Consider the following 27,441-nt stretch of genomic DNA (forward strand, 5'->3'; position numbering starts at 1 on the left):
ACGTTTATTTGGTGTAATCTGTCTCGTTTTTAAACTGTCAAATGGAAACTAAAGATTCTACTATATAACCGTCAGCATCAGCTGTTCCGAGGTCAGTTTCGGCTGTCTGTATCAATACAAACACCGATGACAAATGATGAAAATCTGATCTCGGGTCGGCATCTCGACAATTCCGCGTTCCGACAAAAAACCAATCAGCTGACAGCCGCATGACAGGCAGGGCCTCACGCGTGCGCAGTAGCACACTTCTTCGGTATGAGGAATATGGCAGCGTCCTGAGCCCTGTTGGGGGGAATACGGCGTAACTGAGCACCTTCAGCATCAGAGTGGGAGAAACTGAGAAGCACCCGACCGCACTCAGAGGAGGGTGGGGGGCTGTGGGACGGCTACGACTAACACCCGTTAGCGAGTTTACAGGTAAATGCAGCCGTTACCACCTGCCACTGCCTTCAAGCCATCTTCTCCATGTTTGCTTGATTGAACCCCGCTGCTAATGCTACCAGCTAGCTAGCTCCTCCACAGGAACCCGAGTGATTTGTTAGCTTGTGGCTAACCCCCAGCGTTAGCCTGCCACAGCCCCTTTTTTTTGCATTTGGCAAACAAACGCTGCTAACATACGTGTCTGTGCTAGCTGGTGTTCCAGTTAGGAGGAGCAGCGGCAGTGTCGACATCGCTAAAAGCGGTGCTGTCGTGCTTGTTTTTAGCCCCGGTTAAACCGTGTAGGCCCGCTGCAATGAAGCAGAATTTGTCTAAGCGCTTGAGATCCAGGTAATACTGCTCGTCGTGGATTGACTTGACAGATCGGGACCCCGCGTGCATCCTCAAAAGGATTTACGTTCCACCCATTACCTGCAACGTCTATTTTTAACATGTCAAAAAGCTGCAGGTTTATTATAATTTGCATGCAGGTGGTACATGACAGAGCCATGTAAGATGAAGTAGGGTCAGTGCCCGACTTTAACGTGGCCAGAGAGATTGCTTCATTGTAATTGGCAAATACAGAGGCGGCATTGCAACACGTCTTAAGTGCAGACAAAGCTTGCAAGAGGAAAACCACATTGCAGAAAACATCCATGTCCCTGGCTGTGTCCAATCTTAATAGAATATCTGATTAATATGTGATTGATCCGGAGCTGCCCTTGTCAGCCCCTGTAGATGATCATGTGCTTTTATTGTGGTCACAGCTTTATGTTCAAGACTATTTTAACTGATGTATAAATGGTTAGGGCCATATAATGATGTAATGGCAGATGATCCTTTGGCCCTTGTACCCACACTGACGCTTGAGGAGTTTTCATATTCTTTATATTGTTCTTTTTCTAAAGGAATCAGGTGATCCAACTATTTTCTTTCTCCCCAGCAGCTGTGGAAAAACAGGATGGACATAAATAGGCTAAAGAGCTCTTCACACGGTATTGAGTGTGAACTGTCGCGACACTTCCAGTATATAACCTGTGGCTGTAATCTAGTTAGTCAGTAATGTGCAGTTGACAGTTTGTTTTCATTTGGTCGGCTAAAAAAAAATAAAAAGCTGTTTGTTAAAGTTTCTGAAAAGTTGTGAGACCTGTCTGGAGCAAGTTATTATGCAAATGTGTGCTTTTGCTTTGGGCCTGGTTCCATTTACATTGTCTTCACTGTCTTCTTTTTTTAAATTAACTCTGTCAAGGACGACTCATGAATAATGTGCTATTCATCTGCATACAAGTAGGAAGAGGTGGGAGGGGGTGATCACATGACCCAGTCCTGGAATCAGCCATGGTCTCTCAACCCAGTAATGTAATAAAAAAAATAAAAAACTGCACAGCCCTCTGCTGCAGTAGAGAATCACGCTGTGCACTGCTTGCTGCTAACATCTCCTATTGTGCTTTCCATCGCCCCCCCCCCCCCCCCCCCCCCCCCCCCGCTTTGGATTAGATTCATTATGCAGCGGCATGAATGAGTCTTTAAAAAAACTAAACAGTGAAGCAAAACTTGGCTCTTGACTGTTCCTTGCACCTTTTTGGTTCTCCAGCACAGGCATCAATTATTGAGACACTGGCTCATTTTTTTTAAGGATCCTCGTCCAGTGCTGTGGCACCTGGCGGTAGCTTGTGTTTGTGTCCAGTTGTCCCCTCGGTTAATGGTGGTTTCCATCATTTTGGGTCTGTTTTGCTGTCTCCCTGCTTCAGTCGCACACTAAAAAAGGAGAGGAAGAAAAACAGGAGTTTGATTTTTTTTTTCCAGGATCCTGCCAGAGTGCTGACACAGGTTCCCCTTGTCACAGTGCAGCCGCCAGCAGATTACTGCAGTAAGGATAGGAGCGGCAGTCATGCTCCCGGTTTGCTCTTTTCTGGTCTTTAGACTGATTTGTCTTTGATGCCTTCATCTTTATCTTTTTTGATCTGTCACAAAATATCAATCTCAACCATCCCACTGATGCCTTGTGGTCTGTCCTGGTTGTATTTAGTGACAAAAACAAGGATCCTACTTAAATCTGAAGTCCAGGTTTGAGTGCATCTGTTAAAGTTACAAGGATTTTCATTCAAACAATGCACTGGGCCAGAACACTGAGACACGGGCTAACCCCTGTTTATCTAAAGCAATCGATCGGCCTCACTGGCTTTGCACCAAACTTTATTGACACATGCTCAGCTGGTGCACTGTTGTGTTGTTTTTTTTGTATGTGGCTATGATGAAAGACCTTTACCTCCTCTCTGTTTGGCTGAGGTTTGCCTCTTTTCAGAGTGAGCCCGTGAAAATGCACACACGAAGAGGAGAGCGTGGATGTCGGAGAGCGGTTTGTAAAAAAAGGAAAAGTCGTGTGCTACCAGCTGCCTTGACTGCTACGGCTCATAGCTGAACTAACGACGCGGATGAGGAGTCGGTTAGTCGTGGAGAGACGGGGCTACTCTGTCGTTAGCATTACTCCTGAAGAGAGTCTGGTGGGAGTCTCTCCCTTCAAGCTGCAAAATGTTGAGCGACTGTGTGAAGTGTGTGCTGCAGTATATCGGAATGTGCGACACCTAAACTTGATGTAGTAATGACCTGTGAAGGTGCAGGTTATTTGGTGACTTCTTATAGACTCATTACCTGAGACATGAAGAAGCTTTGGTTATCATCCTTCCCTTCTGTTGTGTAATTAAAAATGTTCTCTAAAGTCGAGTTCAAATGAAGAGCTTCCACCTATTTATCTTCTGAACCCTTTTCTGTGTTGCAGGTCCTGTGAAAAGATGAATGTCATCAAAGAAAACAAAGACATGGCCTGTTTCTACACCACCAAGCACTCCTGGAGGGGAAAGTAAGGCCCACAACGTCTTGTTATTTAACCCCACCGCTGATCGGTTTTCATGGCTGGTTGCATTGTGTACTCCACATTTTCTTTGTATTGCTTTACAAGGCAACATTGACCTGAACGCTTCCCATCGTCGCCTTGTGAAGACAGTTTGGGAAAATCCTGAAATCCTGACTCAGTACTTCCATTGTGTGGACTTCCTTATCACAGCCAGGTCTGCAGACCGCTGTCAGCACTCACCGATCAGCACTAGTGACGTAGAGCTGTCATAGACACAGATAATGGCAGTGAACACTAGTCCACAGCAAGATGACGTCCGTGTGCTGACATTCATTTATTGTATGGATACAAAAACACAAAACACATGAGTTACCCAATGGTACACTTATACATCTACTGTTTGTTATGAGCATTGTATTACATCATGAGTAAGGACATCATTTCCCTGTACAGTGAAGTACTGTGCACTGATATATGCCTTCTTTCATGTGTACTAACATGTTTAGAGTCCATTACAGGAGAATAAGACCAACAAACTGTATCTATGCTGTAAACATCTGTCCGGATGGCCCAATGTCCTGGATCATCTAGTGCGTAGGGTATCTATTTACATTTAATAGATTAAAGCTAAATTACACACTGAAGCCAATACAGGCCTAAAACTAGACGAGACTTGATGTAGATGCTTGGCGACCCTTAAGCTAAAGGATGGAGCAGTCTGAGCGGTGAGCCAGTGGGATCACATTACTGATACCTGCTTTCTAAACGTCTCTGTGCCATTAAGGCCTGCCGTTGACTCTGGTAACTTAAGCAGGGCTGCAGAGCATTAGCCATCGTCAGAGCTTCATCCTGCTAATGCTTCCTGAAGTGTCCGCCGGAGACGAGCGCTGATGTATGTGTGGTGGACGGCGTAGACCAATCGGAACGTTTGTCGACACATGTCCGCTGACCTGAGTCCAGCTCTGGTGAACAGGCATCTCCATCGGGCATGGGACATCATTTATTGATATTAACATTTAAAGATCATTTAGGAGACTCTCTGAAGAGAGAGATAACAAAGAGATGAGAGAGAGAGAGAGAGACATAAAAATACATTTATTTGGTGCTGAAAGTCGTTCTGGGATTTTTCAGTGGAGCTTAACCACAGTTGCAGACATCAGTTTTACAATTGCTGACAACCAGAGATGAGCTTTTTGACAGCAGGCTCATGTGAATGTGTCCAACGCAATTCAGTAGATCTGAGTTATCTGTCTGCTGAATGAAAAGCGCAAAACGCACACAGAGCTTGAACAGGCAAACAGAAAAGGAAAGTGTCAAGATATCCTCTTTCAATTTGCTTCACACCATTTTTACATCACATCCCCAGTCATACTGTTGAACAATATATGCAAATCTTTTACAAAACCTACATTTCTTCGTATATTTGTCCTATAAAACACGATATGAAGTGCGCTTACGTAAGCTAGCACCGCCCAGTTTCAACCGATAATAATAATTTCCGTCATTCTGTGCACAGCCGTGACCTGACTCCGCTGCTCATGGCATTGAGTCTGCAAACAGCTAAAGTGAAAGTACAGTATAGTTGGTTACCTCCCTGAAATGCTGGAGGTGTGCAGCCTGTCTCCTGAAGCTCTTCATCTAACGGCTCACTGTGGCTGCTCCCTCTTCTTCCACTGTGTCACAGATTAGAGGTGCACAGCTCGTCATTTTTAATACAGAACATGTTTCTTAGACTCATCTGTGATCAGTGTGCCACTTTGGTCATTAATATAAAAAGTGCTGAATTGTGACCATGTTAAACAGTATTCAGCATCACGTCTTTAAAGCCTCAACCTGTGTGGAGGACGTCTTGAGTCAAGTGCAGATTTAAAAAGATCCAGTTAAATTAAAAATGCATGCAGGAAAATGAGGCGTCGGCTTGTAATCATAATCATCTCAAACAAGTGTTTCTTAGTGTGTCAGTTGTAATCAGATTAGTCAAGATCACTGGAGTTAACCTCCGATCCCGCCCCAGATACTTTTCTACAATACTTATATACTTTCATCTCAGAGTTTTCTGTCATTTTAGGGTTTTCAAGCACAGCAGCACTTCTCTAGATGCTCCATCTTTCACTAGCCGTTCACATACCAGTGCATAGGATGGACTGTAACTCTCTTTTCTCCTTGTATTTTCATATATTAAAGTATTTTTCAGGCTCTGTTGCTCACATTCAGCTCTCCTTCCTGAACTCTTTCATTCTCTGAGATCTAGTGTTTGCTGAGGGATCCTGTCGTGTTGGCCGAGCTTTTTATGTAGTCAAACGACTCTTCAGCTCAGTCGTCTTTGTGAGAAGTTTTGTTTAAAGAGGAGAGGCCGTTGTTGGTCAGAGACGGGAAGTTGCTCAATGTGATACATTATGAAATCCCTTGAAGTGGAAGGAAAAAGCTTTGTAAGATGATCTGTACAGTACGGCTGAATGAAGAGTATCACAAACTATATCTTTGTAGTTCTCTTTTCTCCTCGTATGGAAGCACTAACGGACTAGACCTCTGTTCTGAATCATTTAGCACAAATCACATATTCATTACATCACTACTGACCATTTGTCAAGGTTGACTGTTAAAGATGTTTGTGAATGTTTTTATACTATCAAGACGTTGGTTTCCATTCATTCCAGTCGTGAACATCGTGACTGCGCTTTATTTATGACAAACAAACTAAATGATACAAGCAGACATGGTGCTGTCAAACACAAGGTCGTTTTAAATCTCTGCTTAGTTGATTTTCATATCGTTTTCATATCTTTGTATGAAATCTGAACCACAGCAGCATGTGTTGTAAGATGGTGGTCATGTCATGTGTACGTGAGTTCTTGTAGCTGAAGCATGAAGAAACTCTGGGAAGGTTATTTAAATTCCTACGGTATCCACATGTTATAATAAATTCACTTTAATCTCAACTCATCCCACCTTCCTACGTGCAGGCTTTATTTAATTTTAGCAGGTGAATTTGGCTTCTAAGTCTTTGGACAAAGCTCCAGCTCCTCCTCCGCCTAGAGAGCCTCTGACACATTTCTTCTTATTCTGTAATTGACACGCTTCAGCAACAAAATCTGTCATTTTTTAGCAGTTTTTCTGGTTATCTTTCAAAGGACTGTTCCTCATGATCATCTTTACGAGGTTATGCCTGATCTCATTATGTTAAAAATCAAACTCTACGTCTATTAAATCTTGTAACATTTGCGTATTGAAATATAGTGTGTATGAAAATGCCAGAAATTGGTTAACTGCTCAAACGAAACCGATACTAAAAGTGACTTCTTTATACACAAACCTGTGACCTACAGTAAAAATATGAGTTGATGCATCGTTAGCCTAACAGACAAACACACGCTAGCCGGGGAGGGCTGGATATTGCCTTTGTACTAAGATATAATGAGGGGGGGGGGGTCAGTCCACAGAGAATGAATAATTAACTAAGTTTGTGCTGACACCTCGTTAAACCAGCCGCTTAGCACCAAGGTCAAGACTTGGAGAGAGAGAGAGAGAGAGAGAGAGAGAGAGAGAGAGACAGCACCCTGACATCAGGATCATGGTCTCAGACCCGTGGCCCAAGATGACAGAAACGCAAAACTCAGTGTGTAGCATAGATGGTTAGGACTAAATGAACATATGTGAACAGGCTTTCTAATGGGAGCAGAAAGGACGTGACATGTGTATCATTGTGAAATAGAAGGACCGACTGTGGGATCTGCCTGAACCTAATATTCCACTGCAGCCTTGCCTCAGGCCGCTGCCTGACCTGTTTATGTTAGTCATGTACTCAAGTTTGAATGCATTATGCGGAAGTGTCCTCTCATTTTGACTTCCTTTTTACTACCGTTACTTACTGTTTTTTGATTGGACTAGCTGGTAGCTTCAGACCTCTTAATGTTGTCCAGGCCCAGAGAGGATGTACAAGAAAGAAAAGAGCCTAGTCAGCATGTTCAGTGTGCAGGACAAGAACATGTTGTACATGAATGAACATGTATTTATACCAGATACAAATACATCTTTACATTTAACACTCTCCAAATCTGAAAACCTCACCAAACCTTGTTTTTTTTTTTACAAAACCCACAAATGATCCATTTTCAAATCAAACAGCAGGCTGAATGTTTTGAATTGGGAAAGAATGTGTTGGCAACGATCAAGCGCACGCACACGCACGCACGCACGCACGCACGCACGCACGCACACACGCACACACACACACACATATTCACTCAACATGCAGAAAGATTGACAAAATTGAATTTCACACTTCCTTCCTGCTGTGTGAGAAAGCCCCACTCACAGCTCTTCCAATGAATAAGTGTGAGTTGTTTAGTGTCAGAGTGACTCATTAACAAACGGTTAACGTACGAGAAGTTGCAACCTTTTATTTTAAAGTCACTTGAGAGACAGAGTCTGGTAAATACACACAAAGAACAGCAAATTCCCTCGCAGTAAGGGAAGGGTATCCTGGGTAAATATTCAGATGTCACAGCTGGTATTACATGTACTGAATGGTGAGAATTAAAGCTGCATGTTAATGAGGCTCAGTTCAGCTAACTGTGTGGCTATCGCAGCTTTGAAAGTGGCTGTTAGCCTCTCAGTGCTTTATGTCAACCATTACCTCATCAAAATGTCTGTAAACATAATAATAAAGTGGTAGTATGGATGATATCATAAGTTAATTGAGCCCCAGTGATGTCACCTGTCCTACACCGTCCTGCAGATGTAATGGAGCTTTATTTAAATGAGGAGACATCGTATTTCACAACACAAGTGCTCTGAGCTAACTGGCCTTGTTGGCTTTGCTTCAGCTACCTCCCACCTGTTTGAAAGGCCGCCACACGCGTTCACAGCGAATGTTTTGCGACAGCCCCGTGCTGTTGTGGGTTGATGCGTGGGCCGCGTTTGTGACTCATCCCATCTCTGCGTTCCAGGTACAAGCGAGTCTTCTCAGTGGGGACGCACGGCATCACCACTTACAACCCTGCCACGCTAGAAGTAACGAATCAGGTCAGTGTGTGTGTGTGTGTGTGTGTGTGTGTGTGTGTGTGTGTGTGTGTGTGCAGCCCGTCACACAGGAACTCCAGAGTCATTCAGGAACCTCCTCATCGCGGAAGCTATCGGCGCCTCGCAGCCGCTCGTGGGATGTGCGGTTCTTAATTACATGTGACTGTTGAAAATCCATTTGAGGCGCATTGCTCTTTTGCTAAAAGCTGAAACGTTGTATTTTTTGCCTCTTGTGTGCAAATACACACGCAAAAACCACACACAGTACTGCCTGTGTTTTCACTGATTAGAGCATGAAACATGTCCTAATCGATACCCATCAGGCATGAAACCTTACTCGATTAGCCCCTCAGTCAGGAAAAGTATATACATATTTAACAAATGTATGTTTATTACACACTGTAATGTAGTTGTACAAAGTCATTTTAAGTGTTTATTAATGTACAGAATTTGTCAGAAATTATAAATTCTCCTATAAAAACATATTTTATATTCTTACAACTGTGTTTCTCTATATTATCATTCATTATATGTTCATTCACCAGCCTCCACAGGAGGAGTTACATTAACAAATTAATAATTCTTTCAATAATTCAAGCTTACAGTATGCAGTAAACACATACTAATGTGTAATAAAGTATTGAGATGTTTGTATACTGCTTATAAATGAATAGGAGGACTTAAAGTACCAGAACATCTTATTTCATGTTCAAACTGCTTGTTTGTGACTCTAACGCTGCGTTTGTCTCTCTGTTGTTGCCGTCCACGGTACCAGTGGCCTTACGGGGACATCTGTGGTATCGGCCCGGTAGGAAAAGGCCAGGGAACAGAGTTCAACCTCACATTCCGCAAAGGCGGCGGCAAGAAGTCCGAAACGCTCAAGTTCTCAACGGAGCACCGGACGGAGCTGCTCACAGAAGCACTGGTGAGGAGACGAACTCGCATCACTTCACGACGGTCTGCTTGCATCATAGCTGCACATTTTGCTGTGTTGTCTTTAAAAAAAACGCACTGTTTGGGAATGCAGTGCTTGCAAATCACAGGCCCTTTGACTCACTGTAGGTGTTTATCACAAACATGAATCAGCAGATAGTTTGGAGGAGGAGGAGGAGGAGAGAACACTTCATCAGTGTTACAAAAGGGATGATTTAAGAGAATTCTGTGTACATTAACTCTTAAACCTTTTTGTTTATTTATTTTTCTTATTCACAGAGATTCAGAACAGAGTTTTCAGAGGGGAAAATAACTGGCAGGGTGAGTACTGAGCTCTATAAAGAAACATGATTCATTAAACTATATGTTTTGCCGCTGCGGTGACAACCAAAATGAACGTCTTTTCAACACGTGTGCTCGCAGCGTTACAACTGCTACAAGCACCACTGGAGTGACGCGCGGAAGCCCGTGAGTTTAGAGGTGACACCGGGCGGCATCGACCAGATCGACCCGCACACCAATCGGGTGTTGTGTTCCTACGACTACCGAAACGTAGAGGGATTCGTCGAGGTCTCTGATTACCAGGGAGGATTCTGCATCCTTTATGGGGGCTTCAGCAGGCTGGTATGCGTTCATGGAGTTATTGTGCATGCAAATTGTCCTCAAAGTATGTGTATGAACCCTGAATGTGTGACCCTAACATTTTCTTTCCCTCCCTCTCCCCACCCCCCGTCGCCTTTTTTACTCTCAGCATCTGTTTGCCTCGGAGAACCGGGATGACATCATCCGCAGCGCCATAGAGCATGCTGGGAACTTTATCGGTATCACGCTACGACTGAGGAAGGAGGCGCTGACCTTTGAGGATTTCGTGACGGACAGGTTGGGGAAGTACAGCTCGGACGAGAGCATCACTTCGCTGGCCGAGTTCGTGGTGCAGAAGGTCACCCCTCGACACCCGGTTAGCACCGCCTCTCCTTGTTCCTTGCAGTGCTGTACGGTAGGGGTTCTCAACATGAGGCCCGGGGACACACCAGGACTCCCTTAACAGATTGTTACGTCTTGGGTCGACCTACTTCTGCTCTTAGTTGCAATACAAAGTGGGAAGAGTGGAGATATAGAAAGTGCAAAATACAATAGTCAGTTTTGTTAGTGTTATGAATTGCCTGTCTCTGACCTTAGGAGCCTGTTAAGCGTATTCTGGCCCTGACGGAGACTTGTCTCGTGGAGAGAGACCCGGCTTCATACAACATAGTCACCATCAAACCCTTCGGAGAGGTGAGCACTCAGAAACTGAAGCGACACCAAGGCATCAAAAATTCCAAGTACTAGTACGGGCACTACATGTACTCCTCTGAAGATGGATCTTAATAGAACTGTCTGTCTTTGTTTCATTATGTATGAGCTGCCTCACTGCAAGTTAGCAGCTTGGATGAAAGCACTTGAGTGTGTGTGTGTGTGTGTGTATGTGTGTGTGTGTGTGTGTGTGTGTGTGTGTGCGCGTGTGTGTGTGCGTGTGTGTGTTTGGAGTAAACGTTTCCCTCCCTCTTATCCTCTTGTATCATCTCCCTTCAGGTATTTGCTCTCATCTGTGACGTAGACAACCCTCAGGTGTTTACAGTTGAATTCATCCGAGGTCAGATCAGAAAGTATTCCTCCACAGAAAGGTACACATACACCCATCTTCATGTTTAGTGACACCACAGGCCCTGTGGGTTCATTAAATGTTCTCATTAGCCTTTTTTCCTGTAATGACCTCATTTATACGATGAGTAATTTGCTCGCGTGCACGAGTCTGCTGCTCAGCCTTTACACTCTCCTGTTATTGTGTGCTCACTGGTCGTTTGTAATGCATTCAAGCTGCGTCTGTGCGTCTGCAGGGACTCCTTGTTAGCCAGCCTGCTCGATGGAGTCCGCGCATCAGGCAACAGGGACGTGTGCGTCAAAATGGCCCCCACGCAGCGAGGGCAAAGGTGGGGCCTACTGAGCATGCCCGTGGACGAGGAGGTGGAGAGTTTGCATCTCAAATTCCTGGCGGCACCTCCTAGTGAGTTCAAGCACTTCATCTCATGAGACTGAAGAAAAATGTCTTTGTTATTGTTCTTGATACCTGTATGTTCTCTTGTTTAACGGTTCCACCCCTCGTTCCTTTGCTCAGATGGAAACTTCGCAGATGCAGTGTTCAGATTCAACGCCAACGTCTCCTACAGTGGAGTGCTGCACGCAGTAACCCAAGATGTGAGTGTGTTCAATCCACGTGATTTATGTTAGTCGACCAGAGTAGAATTCACACTAATTTCCCCGTCTTTATCTCTCTTCTCTGTTCTCTTCAGGGTATTTTCTCTGAGAACAAAGAGAAGCTCATCAACAACGCCATCCTGGCTCTTTTGTCCCAGGAGGCCGAGCTGCCGGCTCTTAACACTGAGCTGGAGAGCCATTTCCAGGCCATTCGACGCTTGGTGGCCTCCAAGGCGGGCTTCCAGGCTTTTACCCAGCTGCCCAAGTAAGAATTCAGCAGTAGTCCCATTGTATCCTCCTGCTTTTATTTCTTTGAAGTGTACTTTGTGTTGAGCTGCTGGTAACGGGCATGCTCTGTCATTCCAAGGTCTGGTCAAGGGTCTGGAGTCACAGATGCAACGTAAATATGAATCCATACATCTCAGTCTGCCCTTTTGCCTGTCTCTGTTTCTTATCCTTCTTGCTCTTTCCCAAAGTCTCTCTTTGCCGTCTATCGATCAGCCTTCTCCTCTTTTATCTTTGTTCTGCTTTCATCTCAGGCTTTTAGACAGGCACTTCAGAAGGGAGGTTATGTCCCTTCACTGTGTTCAGTAGAGCTGTCTGCCTCGATTTGCCTTGACCTTCCTCTCTCGACATCTCACACTCTTTATGTTTTCTCTCCCGCTGTCTGCTTTGCCCATTCTATCCTTTTGTATTCCTGCACATCACAATATTTAAGAAGCCCATAGTCTTTTCGGGTCACTGAGATGTATGAGAGGAACTGTATTTACTGTTTATTATTTGTTCCTGCGAAGCAAATGAGAATTGGTTTTCCTGGAAGATTCATTGCCAGAGTAGCTTGGTGTTTCCCTCAAACAACCAACAAGACACGGATCACTACAAAGAAATGAATGGTTTATTTCCGCTTGAAGGGAAACCTCTTTCATATTGTTACACTCAGTAGTTCGGTTCAGTAGGAGATGTGACACCGTATGAGCAAAAGAAACAACAAGCCTCTTCTGAAGCAATGAATTCTTTGTGTATCCAACCCCAGACCTCTTTTTCAATAACACATTATTTGTATTGTTTGTATCATGTTGCGTTTCTGTTGTTTGTGATTAACGTTTTCGAGGCACGGTCGTCTTGGTGGCGTTGGTAAATCTGTGAATGTTTGTTTGTGTGTTCTAGGTTCAGGGAAAAGTTGGGAGTAAAGACGGTAAAAGCTTTAAAAAGGAACAACAACAGTGTGACGCACGCTGCTGTCGACATGCTCTGTGCTCTTATGTGTGTAAGTGTCCCCTAAATATCTGCACATCAGCCTTTTATCGGGTTTGTCTTTTATCTGACAGTTTGAGACATGTGTGTTTCTTTGCAGCCGATGCACGATGACTATGACCTGAGGCAGGAGCAGCTGAACAAGGCCTCTCTGCTGTCCTCCAAGAAGTTCCTGGAAAATCTCCTTGAAAAATTCATCACTAATGTGGTATAGTTCATGTTATTGTCAGCAAGCTGGATGCAGAATGTAGAAGTTTCTCAAGTACAAAAGTTGTTTAAATCTCATGTTTGGATGTTTTAGTTTGTATCGTAAATCTCTCATTCCCTTTTCTTTCTTTCTGTTTTCAGGACCATGGAACGGGAGCTCTGGTCATCAGCTCCTTACTGGACTTCTTAACGTTTGCCCTCTGCGCCCCCTACAGTGAGACCACAGAGGGGCAGCAGTTTGACATGCTGCTGGAGATGGTTGCCTCTGATGGACGCACCTTGTTCAAACTCTTCCAGGTAGTTGAGTCATGTGACTCAACCTTTCCACCCTAATTCAGATGGTAATATGATATAAGTTCAGTAGATGCTTGTGTGTTGAATTGTGTTGTCCTTATCTTTAGCATCCCTCAATGGCAATAGTGAAGGGGGCCGGCTTGGTGATGAAGGCCATTATTGAGGTCAGCCTTTCTGTGGTTTACGGTGTCGATAATTTCGCGATGATTAGAAAGTCTTTATGCTTTATGATCTTTACCAAACCTGTGTTTGTTTGAATGTAGGAGGGAGACAAGGAAATAGCCACCAAGATGCAGGACCTGGCCTTGAGTGAAGGGGCTCTTCCCCGGCATCTGCACACCTCTTTGTTCACCGTCAGCGCTGACCAGCGGATGCTTACCAACAGGTCCAACCTCAATAAATCCACACACTCACACACAATGATTTGGATTTGTTGGTACCAGCAGCTAGTTAATTCTCTCTATTTAAGTAAGAAGAACACTCATTGTATGTCATGGTAGACGGCTTACGTTTCTACAGTGGATAAACAAGAAGATGTGTTCTCAAACCAACAACTTGTAACATTTCTCAGGCAGCTGAGTCGTCACCTGGTGGGACTCTGGACGGCAGAAAACCCCGTTGCCATGAACCTCCTGAAAAGGATACTGGTAAGTCTACAGATCAGCCCGGTCCAGACTTTAAAAGGTTCGATGCCCGTGACAGAAGCCATCAGTGTAATATGATGCAGGCAAAGTACTCCAGGATGTAGGCCAATGCCTTTCTCTGGCAGCGGAGGCCCCCTGTTTAAGTCTGAACCCATTTTCGCTTTGTCTTGTCCGCTGTTAGCCAACAGGCCTGCTGGCTTACCTGGACAGTCCCGATCCAGTCCCGGAGAAAGATATGGATCGAATGCACATCCGAGACAACTTGAAACTAGCCCAGGTATCTGCAGAAACATCGCATCACAGCTGTACATGTTTGCAGAGTGAACAAACGGCTCGATGAGAAGGTATTTGCCGTCTATAATTTTATATTTGTTTCCCCCAGGACCAGCTAAATCGAAACAAGGTGCCCGAGTGGCAGCGGATAGCCGGCAAAGCAGCCAAAGAGGTGGAGAAGTTCGCCAAGGAGAAGACCGATATAGTGTTGATGCACTGGAGGGATAAAATGGGCATAGCCCAGAAGGAGGTGAGGATATATTTATCTTTGTAAAGAGGCTGAGGGGCTGATTTCCCTGTTATCAATCAGACAAGCTGCTGCTGCTGCTGTCTGCTCAGGTGTCTCTAGCTGTTGCATCCTCCTGCTGACGCTGAACGCTGCTGCAGAGGCAGACTCAATAACACCCTTTTCAGCTGCTGCTGTTTATTTCTGCATGCAGAGCGGCATCTGCTCTGACGCTGCCTGACTTTGGGGAAACGGTACATGTCAAGATACAATCGTATGCTTTTTCTGTTCCTTGCATATCTGCTGTTGAAACTGCTTGTGCACATTTTCATGTTTTCCATTACAGGCAGGTGTTATTTGAATTCAAAGGTCACTTTCTTTTATAGAATACCTTTGTTAGGATAATTGCACATAGTCAGCGTGAGGTGCTTCAGACTGAGCCTGTGTGAGTCAGTCTTATAGAAAGTGTGTGGGTGGGCTGAGGTTGGTGGCGTCTTCTGAACTGATGAATGAAACCTTGCTGCCTGCTCTTTGATGTTTCTACAAAACTGAAATCAAATGCACTTTAAAATCAAGCTAAAGCCTCTTCACTTAATTTACCAGAAAATCACCCGGCTTCCTTTTTGTTTTGAATGTCTCAAAATGGCTGACCAACGACATCTTTTGATTAGCTTGCTTTGACTGAACATTCCCGAATCATCTTTCATGTATTTTTGTTGTTAGCAGCATGTAACCGTGGAAAATATATCAATCTAGCGGATAGTCAGCTAATAAAATATGAAGGATTTAGTGATTTTTTTTTTTTTTTTTTCAGTGTGAATCTCTTAGTAACTCTTTTTGTTTCAAATCATGTTTGATCCGAGGAACAATCATATCTCTGTGTTGTATCTGCCCCCCCCCCCCTCCCCTTGTCTTGTGTGGTTTCTCTGCTGTCAAACAATGCAGCAGGACAGAAATAACCTGGTAAGTAGGACTGACCAATGGATCCATGCGCTTCACTTTCCATCTTCTTTCTCTCTCTCGATGAAACCATCTTTCAATCTTCATGTGACACATTGGGTGTGTTTTTTAAACTCAGCCAGGCGATGAACTATTATCGTCTACGAGGGATTGTTACAGGTGTCATCAAATAGATGCAGGAAAAGAAAAAGTCAAGATTTAAACATGTCTCTTCTTGTCCTGCTGTCAATAGAGGACATGTTCAGAGTACCTGTGGTGTTTTGTAATCAGTAAATAATAACCACTTTTAGTTTGAGACATGAGTGTAATTAACATAAAGGGAAGGATCTTTTCCAAGCTTCCTGTTTAGCCTCTGGAACTGTTTTCTATCATTTTACATCGCTCACACCATTTTCCTTTAGGCAGGAAATTTACCTCATTGCTTTATGGCACCAAAAAGAGAATTTGTTTACCTTCCAAATCATAAGTGATGTGCTGATTAAGGTTGTACGGCTCCAGTAGCAACATCCTCCTGAGAGGCCACAGATTAATGAGAACCATGATCATCTCTGTCTCGCCCAGCAACAATTACAGAACACATCCAATTTTGGGATCCCACTTTGGTTTTTCTGTTTCATAACCTTGTTTTCTATAATGATGATAATGATGACATTGTTTTTTTTGTCATGTTTTTTTTGTCCCTAATATCTGCCTTTCTCCATCCTCAAAAACATTTGTGTTACCTTTTTCTCCATACTGGTGCCATTTATTTCATTTCTGGTGTCTTTGTCCTTAAAGTAATACTCGTGTTGTTTCCATTTCAACTTCACAACTCGTTTTATGCCATAAGCTGTAAAAGAACAAAAATTGAATGCTGTTAACAATAATGACTGACTGGAGGCGACTCCTCAAAGTTTTAAATCTTTCCTTTTGATTTCAGAATCCAAACCAAAAGCCGGTCATCTTAAGGAAGAGACGCCAGAGAATAAAGATTGAAGTCAACTGGGAGCTTTTCTACTACAGGTACAACAAGCCATATTCTAGCTTTGTTGACTCCATACTATTGCACATCATCCTGATTTCAATTGTTTTGGGAGTGAGTGTAGAGTCCAGGTTTTTATGCCTCTGTGTCTTGCTTAAAGAACCTTTTAATTCAGGCCTTCCATGAGCTGCTGCATTTTCTATATTTTAATGTTTAAACAAGCTGTTAAACCAACACTTTCTAAAACAATCCTAACCTGCTTTTGTTTTTCTCAAGATTCCAGCTCGACCATGCACGGTCCAACCTCATCTGGAACCTGAGGACGAGGGAGGAGCTGCGAGACGCTCTGGAGGGGGAGATGCGCGCCTTCAGCGTGGACCGCGAGCTCGGCAGTGCCACCGTCATCTCCTGGAACCACCAGGAGTTTGAGGTTTGTGCTCAGCTAGACTGTTTAACGCTCACTGCTGTCTGGATCTCATGGCTCTCATTTGATCATAACCATCAATATCTGTGATTTACCCCACACTGGTATATCGTGATAGTTTAGTTATTTCTAAAGGGAATATATATATACACTGTGAGCAACGTTTATGTTCTTATTCGCAGGTGAAATACGAGTGCCTTTCAGATGAGATAAAGATCGGGGATTATTACCTGCGTTTGCTGCTTGAGGAGGATGAAAATGACGAATCGAATGCCATCAAGAGATCGTAAGACTACGATGCACAACAACCCAACCAGCTGCACGAATATCATCAATCTGTACTGAATCCAAAAAGATGTTTCATGCTTCTCTCTCTCTCTGCTCCTAGATATGAGTTCTTCAATGAACTCTACCATCGCTTTCTGCTTACACCCAAAGTCTCGATGAAGTGCCTGTGCCTGCAGGCGCTCGCTATAGTCTACGGGAAGTGCTACAATGAGATTGGCCCCTTCACAGACACAAAATACATTGTGGGCATGCTGGACAGAGTGAGTACAAACTCTTACTGCAAGATATCATGTATATGTAATGCACTGGAAGTGTTTTATGTCTTTTAATTAATCCTAAAATCCCAAATACTCTCATGTTACAGTGTACAGACAAACTGGAAAGAGACAGACTCATCATCTTCCTCAACAAACTCATTCTCAACAGGGTAAGCTTTTGAAAGCAGCAGCCTCTTAGAGTTGCCTGTTCATTGAACCCATGTTTCTGTCTCGAGTGATGATTCATTTTCTGTTCTTTAGAAAAATGTGAAGGAGGTGATGGACTCGAATGGAGTGCGTATATTGGTGGATCTGCTCACCATGGCTCATCTGCATACCAACAGAGCTACTGTGCCCCTACAGGTATAAATATGGCCATTCATGTTATGTGAACATAATGTCTCTGTTGATTTGATCTAATCACACATAACACTAGATGTTGCCGTCTTTTATGAGCTATAGATGAGCTTTAATCCAATGTTGACCCTTGTGTGAAAATGTAGATAATCTGTCCGGTCTTCTTTATTTCCACAGAGCAACGTGCTGGAAGCATCGCCAGACATGAAGAGGGAGAGCGAGAAAGAGTGGTACTTTGGCAACGCAGACAAGGAAAGAAGAGGACCTTTCAGTTATGAGGAGGTTTGTGATCTTCTTAGAATGTCCAGCACTGGCTGAGAATGCACAATAGGGCATTGGGTTACGTGATCGGTGTGAGTGGAAAAAGCTATAGAGGGAACTCTGTACTAGTAGCTTGTAACTGGTAGAACATCACTCATGCAGCCACCACTGCTTATCATTTGTTTTCCGTTTTTACTTTTCCGTCTCCAGATGCAGGAGTTTTGGAGCACAGGTGTCCTGACGGCGAAGACGCGCTGCTGGGCTCAGGGGATGGATGGCTGGCGCCCCCTGCAGGCCATCCCACAGCTTAAATGGTGCCTCCTGGCCACTGGACAGGCAGTGATGAACGAGTCCGACCTGGCTACACTAATCCTTAACATGCTCATCACCATGTGCTCCTACTACCCCAGCAGGTATGTAGAGCAGAAAATACCTCTCTGTTTGGAAATATCTTTCATACGGTATCATGGTATCGTTCCATAAAGCAATGAGGTGTCTGTGTGATGATCTTTGGTTTATCTCTGTTTTACTCAGGGACGCAGATAATGCCATTATCCGTCCTTTACCTAAAATCAAGAGGATGATCAGTGACAACGCTTGCCTCCCTCACATTGTCCAGGTAATTACACCATCTGAATCAGATTTTTTTGTTTTTTGTCTACACAATGGGTGTCATATCCACTTTGGTGAATTGCTGAAACGACATGTTGATCGTCTCCCGTTCTTTTTGCCCTCCTGCAGCTGCTGTTGACATTTGACCCCATCCTGGTGGAAAAGGTGGCCAACGTTCTGTACCTGGTGATGCAGGACAACCCGAATCTGCAGCGCCTCTATTTAACTGGCATCTTCTTCTTCATCATGATGTACACGGGCTCCAACGTGCTTCCTGTCGCAAGGTGAAAACACACACAAGCATGCAAACATGATAAAGTTATCCCCAGACATTTTTAAAGTCCCAGTAAAACGAAAGATGGAGGGTCTTTAGCTTCTGCACCAAGTATTCCTCAGGGGAACGGAATGTTTGAGCTGTGTATAATTACATGAGGGATTCAAATCTGTTACATTTGATTGGACCACTAAAAAGTGGTTGGGCTTAGGCAGTAGCGTGATACATAGCACAATGTTCAAGAGGGAATTGTACTTGGAACAAAGACACATTTAAACCCATTGCTTTTTACCCTGAGGAACCTGTATCTCCACCCAGAAGAGAGCTGCCTAAGATCGACCGTGCCTTATGCAAAACATGTCTGTCATAGATATCTGCTAAAGAAAGCTCCTGCGTGCCAATTATTGTGCCGACTTCTTCAACAATAGAACATTACACATTGGTACCAGTAACATGCATTATTGATGTTGACCTCAAAGACATTCCTGTGGTTTCTTAAGGTTCCTGAAGTACACGCATCTGAAACAAGCCTTCAAATCAGAGGAGGTAAAGTTTCTGATATGGATTAATTACAACAGATTGTATCCTATGAATCCAGCCTCCTTTTGAAAATAATAACACTTGTCTGTTGGTCCTCCTCCCCAGTCTAAGGGTCAGGACATAGTGCAGCGTAGTGTTCTGGGACCGGTGCTGCCTGAGGCCATGGTGTGTTATCTGGAGAACTACGAGGCTGAACGCTTCTCAGAAATATTTCTTGGAGAATTTGACACACCTGAAGCCATTTGGAGCAGCGAGATGAGGTCGGTATCAGTCTCTGTCATGTCTAATTAGTGTGCTTTAAACGGCAATGTTGAGATATTTAGAAGTGCACGTGTGGTTTATAGAAATGTAAATAGATTGTGTTTAAACTCTCTGTTTCAGGCGGATGATGATCGAGAAGATCGCTGCCCACATCGCTGACTTCAGCCCCAGGCTGCAGAGCAACACGCGGGCCCTCTACCAGTACTGCCCCATCCCCGTGGTCAGCTTCCCTCAGCTGGACAACGAGCTCTTCTGCAACATCTACTACCTCAGACATCTGTGTGACACCATCCGCTTCCCCAACTGGCCCATTCGAGACGCTGTACGTCTCTTTTTTGTTTTTCCTTATATACCCAAGCTTGTACTTCCTTAAAAACATTCTTGCCCTAGCGTCTTTAAATTTGTGATTCACCTCAATTATTCCTGCAGGTGAAGCTGCTAAAAGACACCCTTGAAGCCTGGAAGCGGGAGGTGGAGAAAAAGCCTCCCTCTATGTCTGTAGACGATGCATACGAAGTCCTCAACCTCCCTAAAGGACAGGGGCAGTGAGTGGCCTTGTTGTTACTCGTTTTGTATCCTGAATATCCTTGAAAGCAATTTATGTGGATGTTGTACTTGGATAATGTGGATTTAGATTGCAGGACTGAAGAAATGATGGTAATTTATGTCTTCAGGCACGAGGAGAGTAAAATCAGGAAAGCTTACTTCAGACTGGCGCAGAAGTACCATCCAGACAAGAACCCAGAGGGCAGGGTATGTGTTACAATCATCCCTGACATGATATGTATGTATGTACGGGCTTGCATATCATATATTCATCCATCGATTTTAATTTCAACTTGTGTCTTTCAGGACATGTTTGAGAAAGTCAACAAAGCCTACGAGTTCCTTTGCACAAAGTCTGCCCGAATCCTGGACGGCCCCGACCCAGAGAACATCATCCTCATCCTCAAAGCTCAGAGCATCCTGTTCAACCGGCACAAAGAAGGTTTGCACACAGCCATATATGTGTACAGAATGAACAACATAACATTTAACTAATACTGCTCCTCCTCCTCCTATTTGTCTGTAACAGAACTGGAACCGTACAAATACGCCGGTTACCCCATGCTCATCAAAACAATCACAATGGAAACGGAGGATGTTCTGCTCTTCTCCAAATCCTCCCCTCTGCTCCCTGCTGCTGCCGAACTGGCCTTCCACACCGTCAACTGCTCGGCTCTTAATGCAGAGGAGCTGCGCCGCGACAACGGCATCGAGGTATGCGCGCAGTCCCAAATCCTCAAATGTAAAGCAGTCCAAATGAAACGGCTGCCCATCTACATGTGGACTGGTGCACTGCGGGTTGACTGAATAAATGACTGTTTCCTGTATTTAATCAGGTGCTGCTGGAGGCTCTCTCTCGGTGTGTTGCTGTTTTAACTGCATCCAGCAAGCCCGATGACATGGCTGTACAGGTACAAATGAGTCTTTATTCACCTGTACTCGCCTTTCTCTCTAGACATGAACGCAGTACTGCTTGTAAGGATTTCAATAACAACTTTTTTTCGATACTTGAATGTGCTGCAGGTGTGCGGGCACGTCTGTAGGTGCTACAGTGTAGCAGCCCAGTTTGAGGAATGCAGGGAAAAGATAATCGAACTGCCCAACATCATCAGGGACCTCTGTCACATCTTGTTCTATGGAAAGGTGAGAGCCCACTCTTTGTTTAATCTTCTGAGTTTTCTGTCTAGAATTACAAAGAAACATCTTTTATTTGCACAGTTCTTCAGTATCAATATGTCACTGTTTGATTATTTGTGAGATTTCAAACCATATAAAAAAAATATGCCGGTATTCTGGCATTTTAGAGGCTGCTGTTGCAAAACAATATCCATGTTCTATACATTTAAGATTCCCTCTTTTGCTTCACTAATGAGAATAAACATGCTGGAAGTGCATCTTTAGCACAGCTCATGCATCCATTTTTAAGAGACTGCATTGAAAAGAGTTGAAATATTTCCTTTTAATTTACATATTTCATTTGAAAGTAATGATGAATATATTACAGATTGAGCTCCATTGAGGCATCACCTTTACTCTCGTTTGTGGTCCCGTTATCTGCTATTTATTTAGAAATATTTAAATGCGACATGGAGCACCACTGATGTCCGCTTTATACTTTTTCTGCAACCGGACAGCTTCCTGATGTTCTCTCCCTCGCCTCCTCTCAGGGTCTCCCGAAAACTGCCAACCTGGCAGTACAGTGCGTGAGCTCCTTCGCCGTGGATTTCTTCCTGCAGACCCATCTGTACCACGCCGGTGTGCTCTGGCACCTGGTGGTCCACCTCTTCAACTACGACTACACTCTGGAGGAGAGCGGCGTGCAGACTAGCCAGGACACGAACCAACAGGAGGTTGCAAACAGCCTGGCCAAGCTCAGCCTGGTAGCGCTCAGCCGTCTGGGAGGCTACGCCCAGACACCAAACACCCCCGACGGGAACAATCCTGTTTCAGAGACCAACGGCATTGAGGGCACGCCTCCGGAGAACCCCACCATCCGCAAGAGCTTAGCAGCCATGCTGACGCCATACATCTCAAGGAAGCTGGGAACGGGATCTCCTGCTGTGGTATGTGGTGCAGGTGGATGGGGAGGGTTGTCTCGAGCTTTTACATACATAAACACCAAGCTGAGTGCTCTGTTGTGCATTTAGGTCTTGAAGCTGCTGAATAGCAACTCAGAGAACCCGTACTTGATCTGGAACAATGGAACAAGAGCCGAGCTGCTGGAGTTCCTGGAGGGTCAACAGGAGGGAAACATCAAGAGGGTATGAATAACATGTTTAATATCATTGATCAGTATATAGATATTCGTGATATGAGCTATGTCGGGAGTAAAAAAAAAAAGTTATTCATGCATCCTTTGTGTGCTCTCTTTACAGGGAGAAAATGATAAAAGCTTTGGTGCAGAGTTTGTGTTCACTGACCACAGCAAAGAGCTGATAGTTGGAGAGATCTTTGTGCGGGTCTACAATGAGCAACCGACTTTTCCTCTTGAGGTGAGTAAAAGAACAACATAGTGCCATTTTTGTCACATTTAATTGTTTATTTGCAACATAAAATAGACTCCAAACCTTTTTGTAATGCTGTAATGTGTTTCCATCTCTGTTTTTAGTACCCCAAAGCCTTCGCAGCAAGTCTTCTGGACTATGTAGGCTCCCAGGCCCAGTACCTCCACACTCTGCTGGCCATGAGTCAGAGTAACAAAGTGGAGTCCCAGCAGCACGCCGAGAGGCTCCGCTTCGCTGAGATGGCTTTGGAGGCTCTCCGCAATGTCATCAAGAACAACCCCGGTAAGATATGACACTTCCTCCACTTCTACTTTGTAGTTTTATTGTTTTGTTGTTTTATTGAGATGTCTTAACTTCTTCTAAGCTGTCGTCTTTGTATAATTTCAGGTTCGGAGTCGGAGTGCATCGGCCATTTCAAACTGCTCTTCTCTTTGTTGCGGGTTCACGGAGCTGGCAGAGTACAGCAGCTGGTTTTGGAGGTAGAGGTTCTCGGTCCTGATATCCAATTATGACTGTGGTTCCCAATGTCTGTGCATTTTACCCATAATGCGTTTCCTCTGCAGGTTGTGAATACAGTGACGTCAAACCAAGAATGCGTTAGCAACATTGCCGAGTCGCTGGTGTTGTCCAACCTTCTGTTGCTGCTGCACTCGCTCCCCTCCAGTAAAAATACGATCATTGACTTACGATTCTTGCTCTCTGCTCTCCACTTTCTGTGGACTAACATGTTTTTTTTGTGCATCATTCAGGCAGACAAATGGTGCTGGAAACCTTGTATGCACTGACTTCTAACACAAAGATAGTCAAAGAGGCTATGGCTAAAGGTCAGTGTAATTCTTTCATTTCTTCTACATATTTGTGGGAATTGTGAGCGCACAGATGCTCATGTTAAACCATTTGTTCCCCAGGTGCTCTGATCTACTTGCTAGACCTCTTCTGTAACTGCACACATCCCCAAGTCCGCACGCAGACTGCAGAGCTCTTCTCCAAGATGACCTCAGACAAGCTGGTCGGGCCAAAGGTCAGTCTTGACAGATATGAATAGAAACGTTTAAAAGATAAATGTCCCCCTTGCGTCATCCCATATATCCTCATCTCTGCCAGGTGCGTCTCACGCTGATCCGTTTCCTTCCTGGCGTGTTCATGGACGCCATGAGAGACAACGCTGAGGCAGCCGTGCACATATTCGAGGGAACGCACGAAAACCCTGAGCTCATCTGGAATGACTCCTCGAGGGAGACGGTGTCCACAACTGTCCGGGAGATGATGCTTGAGTATGACATGAGCCCAATTCAATACCTTATTTAACCAACACCTAGCTGAGTAGTTTAAAATATTGGATTATCTCAACTGTCTCATATTATTTATTTTTTCCAGGCACTTTAAACAGCAGAAGGATAATCCTGATGTGAACTGGAAAGTAAGTGTAATTGTATATTACTTGCAATAAAACAGTAATTAAAGGATTCAAGGATAATTTATTGTAATTATGCACCACAGGTGTGCGCAACACAATGCAGCTGTAGCCCATTTTCAACACAAGAAAAACATTACAGACAAAACAAACCAAAAACAGTAGTGAATATGTTGTTGTGTATGATTTAATGTGACAATAGATTCTTTGTTTGTGTGCTCAGTTGCCAGAGGACTTCACCGTGGCTTATGGTGCCGGACAGGGCGAGCTAGAAGTTGGTGGCGTCTTCTTGCGCATCTTTATTGCTCAGCCAGGCTGGGTGCTCCGCAAGCCACGAGAGTTCCTGGTGTCTCTTCTGGAGACCCTGACTGAGCTGCTAGAGAAAAACAACCCCAATGTGAGCGTCCTTGCTGAGAAACACAAACACACATTTGTAATGCTTTTTTCAGGCTGAATGACTTATGTCCAACAAACCTCAGAGCACATCTCTGTTATGCACAAGATTTAAAGTGGTACTTTTGTGTGATTCTTTGCGGAGAAACTCAGTTTTAAGTCGACAAAGTCGTGTTCGTTCACTCAGACCGTCTTTGGTCGAGATCAGCTCTAGTTCTTACACTGACGTTTTCACTTCTTCCTGTGATCTCCTGCAGGGTGAGGCCCTGGAGACCGTGACCACGGCAGCAGTCTGTCTGTTCAGCTCCCAGAGCCAGCTGGCCGACCAGGTTCCTCCTCTGGGTCACCTGCCTCGTGTCCTGGCAGCACTCAACCACAAGAACAACGCCGTGCCCAAGAGCTCCATCCGTCTCATCCACGTGCTGTCAGACAATGAGGTGAGGAGCCAAACGTGCATATTTAGCAGACTTTTTTTTTTTTTAAGCTTTCACGACTTTCTGCAACTGGTTTCACACAAAGACCACTGCAAACTTTTAACAGCAATACTGTGTCTCAGTTTGTGTTTACAACACTAAATCCCTTTAAGGATTCACACTCGAAGAGACCAGAGTTGATGTGTTAACGAATATTCACAGTCTCACTTTGCTTTCTTAAGGTTTGCCAACAAACAATTTATAGTGCAGCTGTCTCCCTTCTGGACTATGACACACTGTTTGTGTTTGTTTTGTCTAGCTGTGTGTGCGCTCCATGTCTGCTCTGGAGACTATCGGCCCCCTCATGACTGGGATGAAAGCTCGGGCTGACATGGCCGGGTTAGCTTGTGAAGCTCTCAACCGCATGTTCCAGAAAGAGCAGACGGAACTAGTGGCCCAGGTAAACTGTCACCATTATTTATTACTTTGATTTTTGTTGTGTACATCATGTTTGAATAATAATAATATATTTTATCAATGAACTGAACAGGCTCTCAGAGTGGAGCTGGTCCCATATCTCCTGAAGCTGCTGGAAGGAATCGGCCTGGAGACATTAGACAACCCTTCAGCCACTAAGGCCCAGATAGTAAAGGCTCTCAAGTCCATGACTCGCAGTCTGCAGTATGGAGAGCAGGTACGATAGGAATACATGACCAGCAGCATTATCAGTAAAAACCACTCAATGATCAGTCCTGTTAATTGTTCAAAGTTACATCACACTGATTATTTGAAACTCTTTGCAGGTGAATGAGATTCTTGCCAAGTCTTCAGTGTGGAGTGCCTTCAAAGACCAGAAACATGATCTTTTCATCTCAGAGTCTCAGACCGCAGGTTACCTGACAGGTAAAGTATTCCTATAAACTTAACCTGCTATTCAACACTATTCGGACATTTTCCGAACAAGCACAGCTGTTGAAATGATTTCCCTGTCGGTGTTTCAAAGGTAAGTCTTGTGTGCCTTTCGCTGAGCTGTTCTTGAATCTTAACGCTTTGCTTTATCCTGACACCACCTTGTTGCTGACTCCTCACTTGTGCTTGAACCCAGAGACCCTTTCTGTCTCCACGTCCTATAACTTCCTGGCTCTGCCCTTCCCTTCCTCTTTGTCCTCCTCGTTTCCTCCTCAGGGGTATCCACTCCTTCTCTCATGGCCGCCAGTAGCCCACTGCGAGGTGGGCTCTAGACTCCTAAGCTGGGCCCTCCCAGCCCTCCTCTCTCTTGCTCTGATGCAGGTAGACGTTGACCTCGCTCCTACTGCCATTCCTTGCCCCTTTACCTCCATCTTTGACCCACACTTTAATTTTCCATTCCCACCTCTCCATCTTCAAAATCGCTAACTTCATCTTCATCTCCATCCACCAACTATTACTAATCGCTAGCACAAATACCCTGGAAAGTTGAAAATGAAAAGCTTAGTCAGTGTAGTGATCACGCCTCCATACGTAAAGTAGTCTTATAGTTTAGCTCATCATTGTAGCTCACCACTAGCACCCCGGCTATCCCACCTAGTAGCCCCTGGTCTGACTTGTATCTATGTTCCTGTCACCTGTAGGTCCAGGAGTAGCAGGTTACCTTACAGCAGGAACTGGCACCCCGGTAATGCCCAACGTCCCACCCCCTGTGGACAACGACATTGGAGACCAAGGCTGATGGACACACTCACAGTCACGCTCAGGCACCCAGACTGCCCTGCTGCTTCAACGGCTGCAGCTCAGAGAGGGACTGTCCAGCTCCCAGACGAGGGGATGGAGAGAGATAGAGAGAGAGAGAAAGACGGAGGAGAGCGGGCCGTCATTGACCGTCACCAAAATCTCTGCAACACCTCCTCCAGTATCACTCTCCTCTCCCCTTACAAATGGCACTCAAGTCTTCACAAACACTTTGAAATTGTTTTAACGGATGACCACGTTTGTTTTGTTTCTGTGCTACTTTTCTTGTTTCTTCCAATGACACACAGAAGAGTTTACTTTTTGTATGGATATATTTTTTACTCTAGATTTTGTTTTTTCATGAGAAAGACATTGGAATACTGAGGCATCTTATAAGTTAACTGTCTGTTCTCCATCAGCCTATTCCTCTGGGTCATATCCTGATTGGCTACACTTTATCCAAATCCTGAACAGAGGATATGCTTGGCCATGTTTGTGACACATTTGTGCACAGGACCTATCCACCGCTTACATAAACGTGTCATTTACTAGTCTACATAATGGTTTCTCATATGGTAAAGGAAGACAAATGTTAAAGTAGGTAATTGGAAAACATATGTGTAAGATCTTGCTGCTTTTTTTCTCCGCAAGAAAATATCTTGTGAACCCTCAGAGTGATGCTGACCTCTTGTCTGGTCGGGTTTAGTTCCAGCCACACTCTCAAAGTTGACACAGATCTGATCTCCAAATGTCCGGCCTCTTATTCCTCTGATCTTAATTCATAGTTCATTCTGCTCTCTCTCTTTGACGGCTACCCTTTCTGCCTCACATTTCTTTTAAAGTGATTCTCCTTCCCCCAGAATGCAAAAAGCACTAGAATATTTATAAGTGAATAATAACCAATGGAAAT

General features: G+C 44.4%; 1 protein-coding gene across 1 annotated transcript; it reads left to right on the forward strand.

Annotated features, from left to right (window-relative positions):
• Positions 1-288: 288 nt before the first annotated feature.
• Positions 289-26,995, forward strand: dnajc13 (DnaJ heat shock protein family (Hsp40) member C13). The gene is made up of 56 exons (XM_079181495.1): positions 289-417; positions 3,197-3,277; positions 8,221-8,296; positions 9,069-9,218; positions 9,506-9,547; positions 9,650-9,850; positions 9,978-10,184; positions 10,406-10,501; positions 10,799-10,890; positions 11,104-11,270; positions 11,382-11,461; positions 11,557-11,726; positions 12,629-12,728; positions 12,816-12,923; positions 13,064-13,219; positions 13,324-13,380; positions 13,480-13,601; positions 13,788-13,863; positions 14,042-14,137; positions 14,243-14,383; positions 15,305-15,322; positions 16,239-16,321; positions 16,557-16,710; positions 16,887-16,990; positions 17,093-17,252; positions 17,357-17,419; positions 17,511-17,612; positions 17,784-17,888; positions 18,078-18,280; positions 18,402-18,486; positions 18,609-18,763; positions 19,254-19,299; positions 19,399-19,553; positions 19,675-19,876; positions 19,984-20,099; positions 20,229-20,307; positions 20,407-20,542; positions 20,630-20,814; positions 20,937-21,011; positions 21,124-21,243; positions 21,768-22,163; positions 22,248-22,361; positions 22,476-22,592; positions 22,709-22,886; positions 22,992-23,083; positions 23,168-23,267; positions 23,354-23,428; positions 23,513-23,625; positions 23,709-23,878; positions 23,982-24,024; positions 24,242-24,415; positions 24,669-24,848; positions 25,144-25,284; positions 25,375-25,518; positions 25,628-25,727; positions 26,435-26,995. Exons 2-56 carry the CDS (start codon positions 3,210-3,212, stop codon positions 26,530-26,532), a joined length of 6,786 nt encoding a protein of 2,261 aa, XP_079037621.1. The 5' UTR covers positions 289-417; positions 3,197-3,209; the 3' UTR covers positions 26,533-26,995.
• The last annotated feature ends 446 nt before the right edge of the window (positions 26,996-27,441 follow it).

Source organism: Pholis gunnellus (genome assembly GCF_910591455.1).
Source record: "Pholis gunnellus genome assembly, chromosome: 20".
NCBI lineage: Eukaryota > Metazoa > Chordata > Actinopteri > Perciformes > Pholidae > Pholis > Pholis gunnellus.

Bases quoted from the DNA above. Each gene is read 5' to 3' on its own strand.
- dnajc13 (XM_079181495.1), top strand. From the start codon at position 3,210: ATGAATGTCATCAAAGAAAACAAAGACATGGCCTGTTTCTACACCACC. The intron at 19,877-19,983 runs GTACGTCTCTTT...TTATTCCTGCAG, and splicing joins ACTGGCCCATTCGAGACGCT to GTGAAGCTGCTAAAAGACAC. The intron at 25,519-25,627 runs GTACGATAGGAA...AACTCTTTGCAG, and splicing joins GTCTGCAGTATGGAGAGCAG to GTGAATGAGATTCTTGCCAA.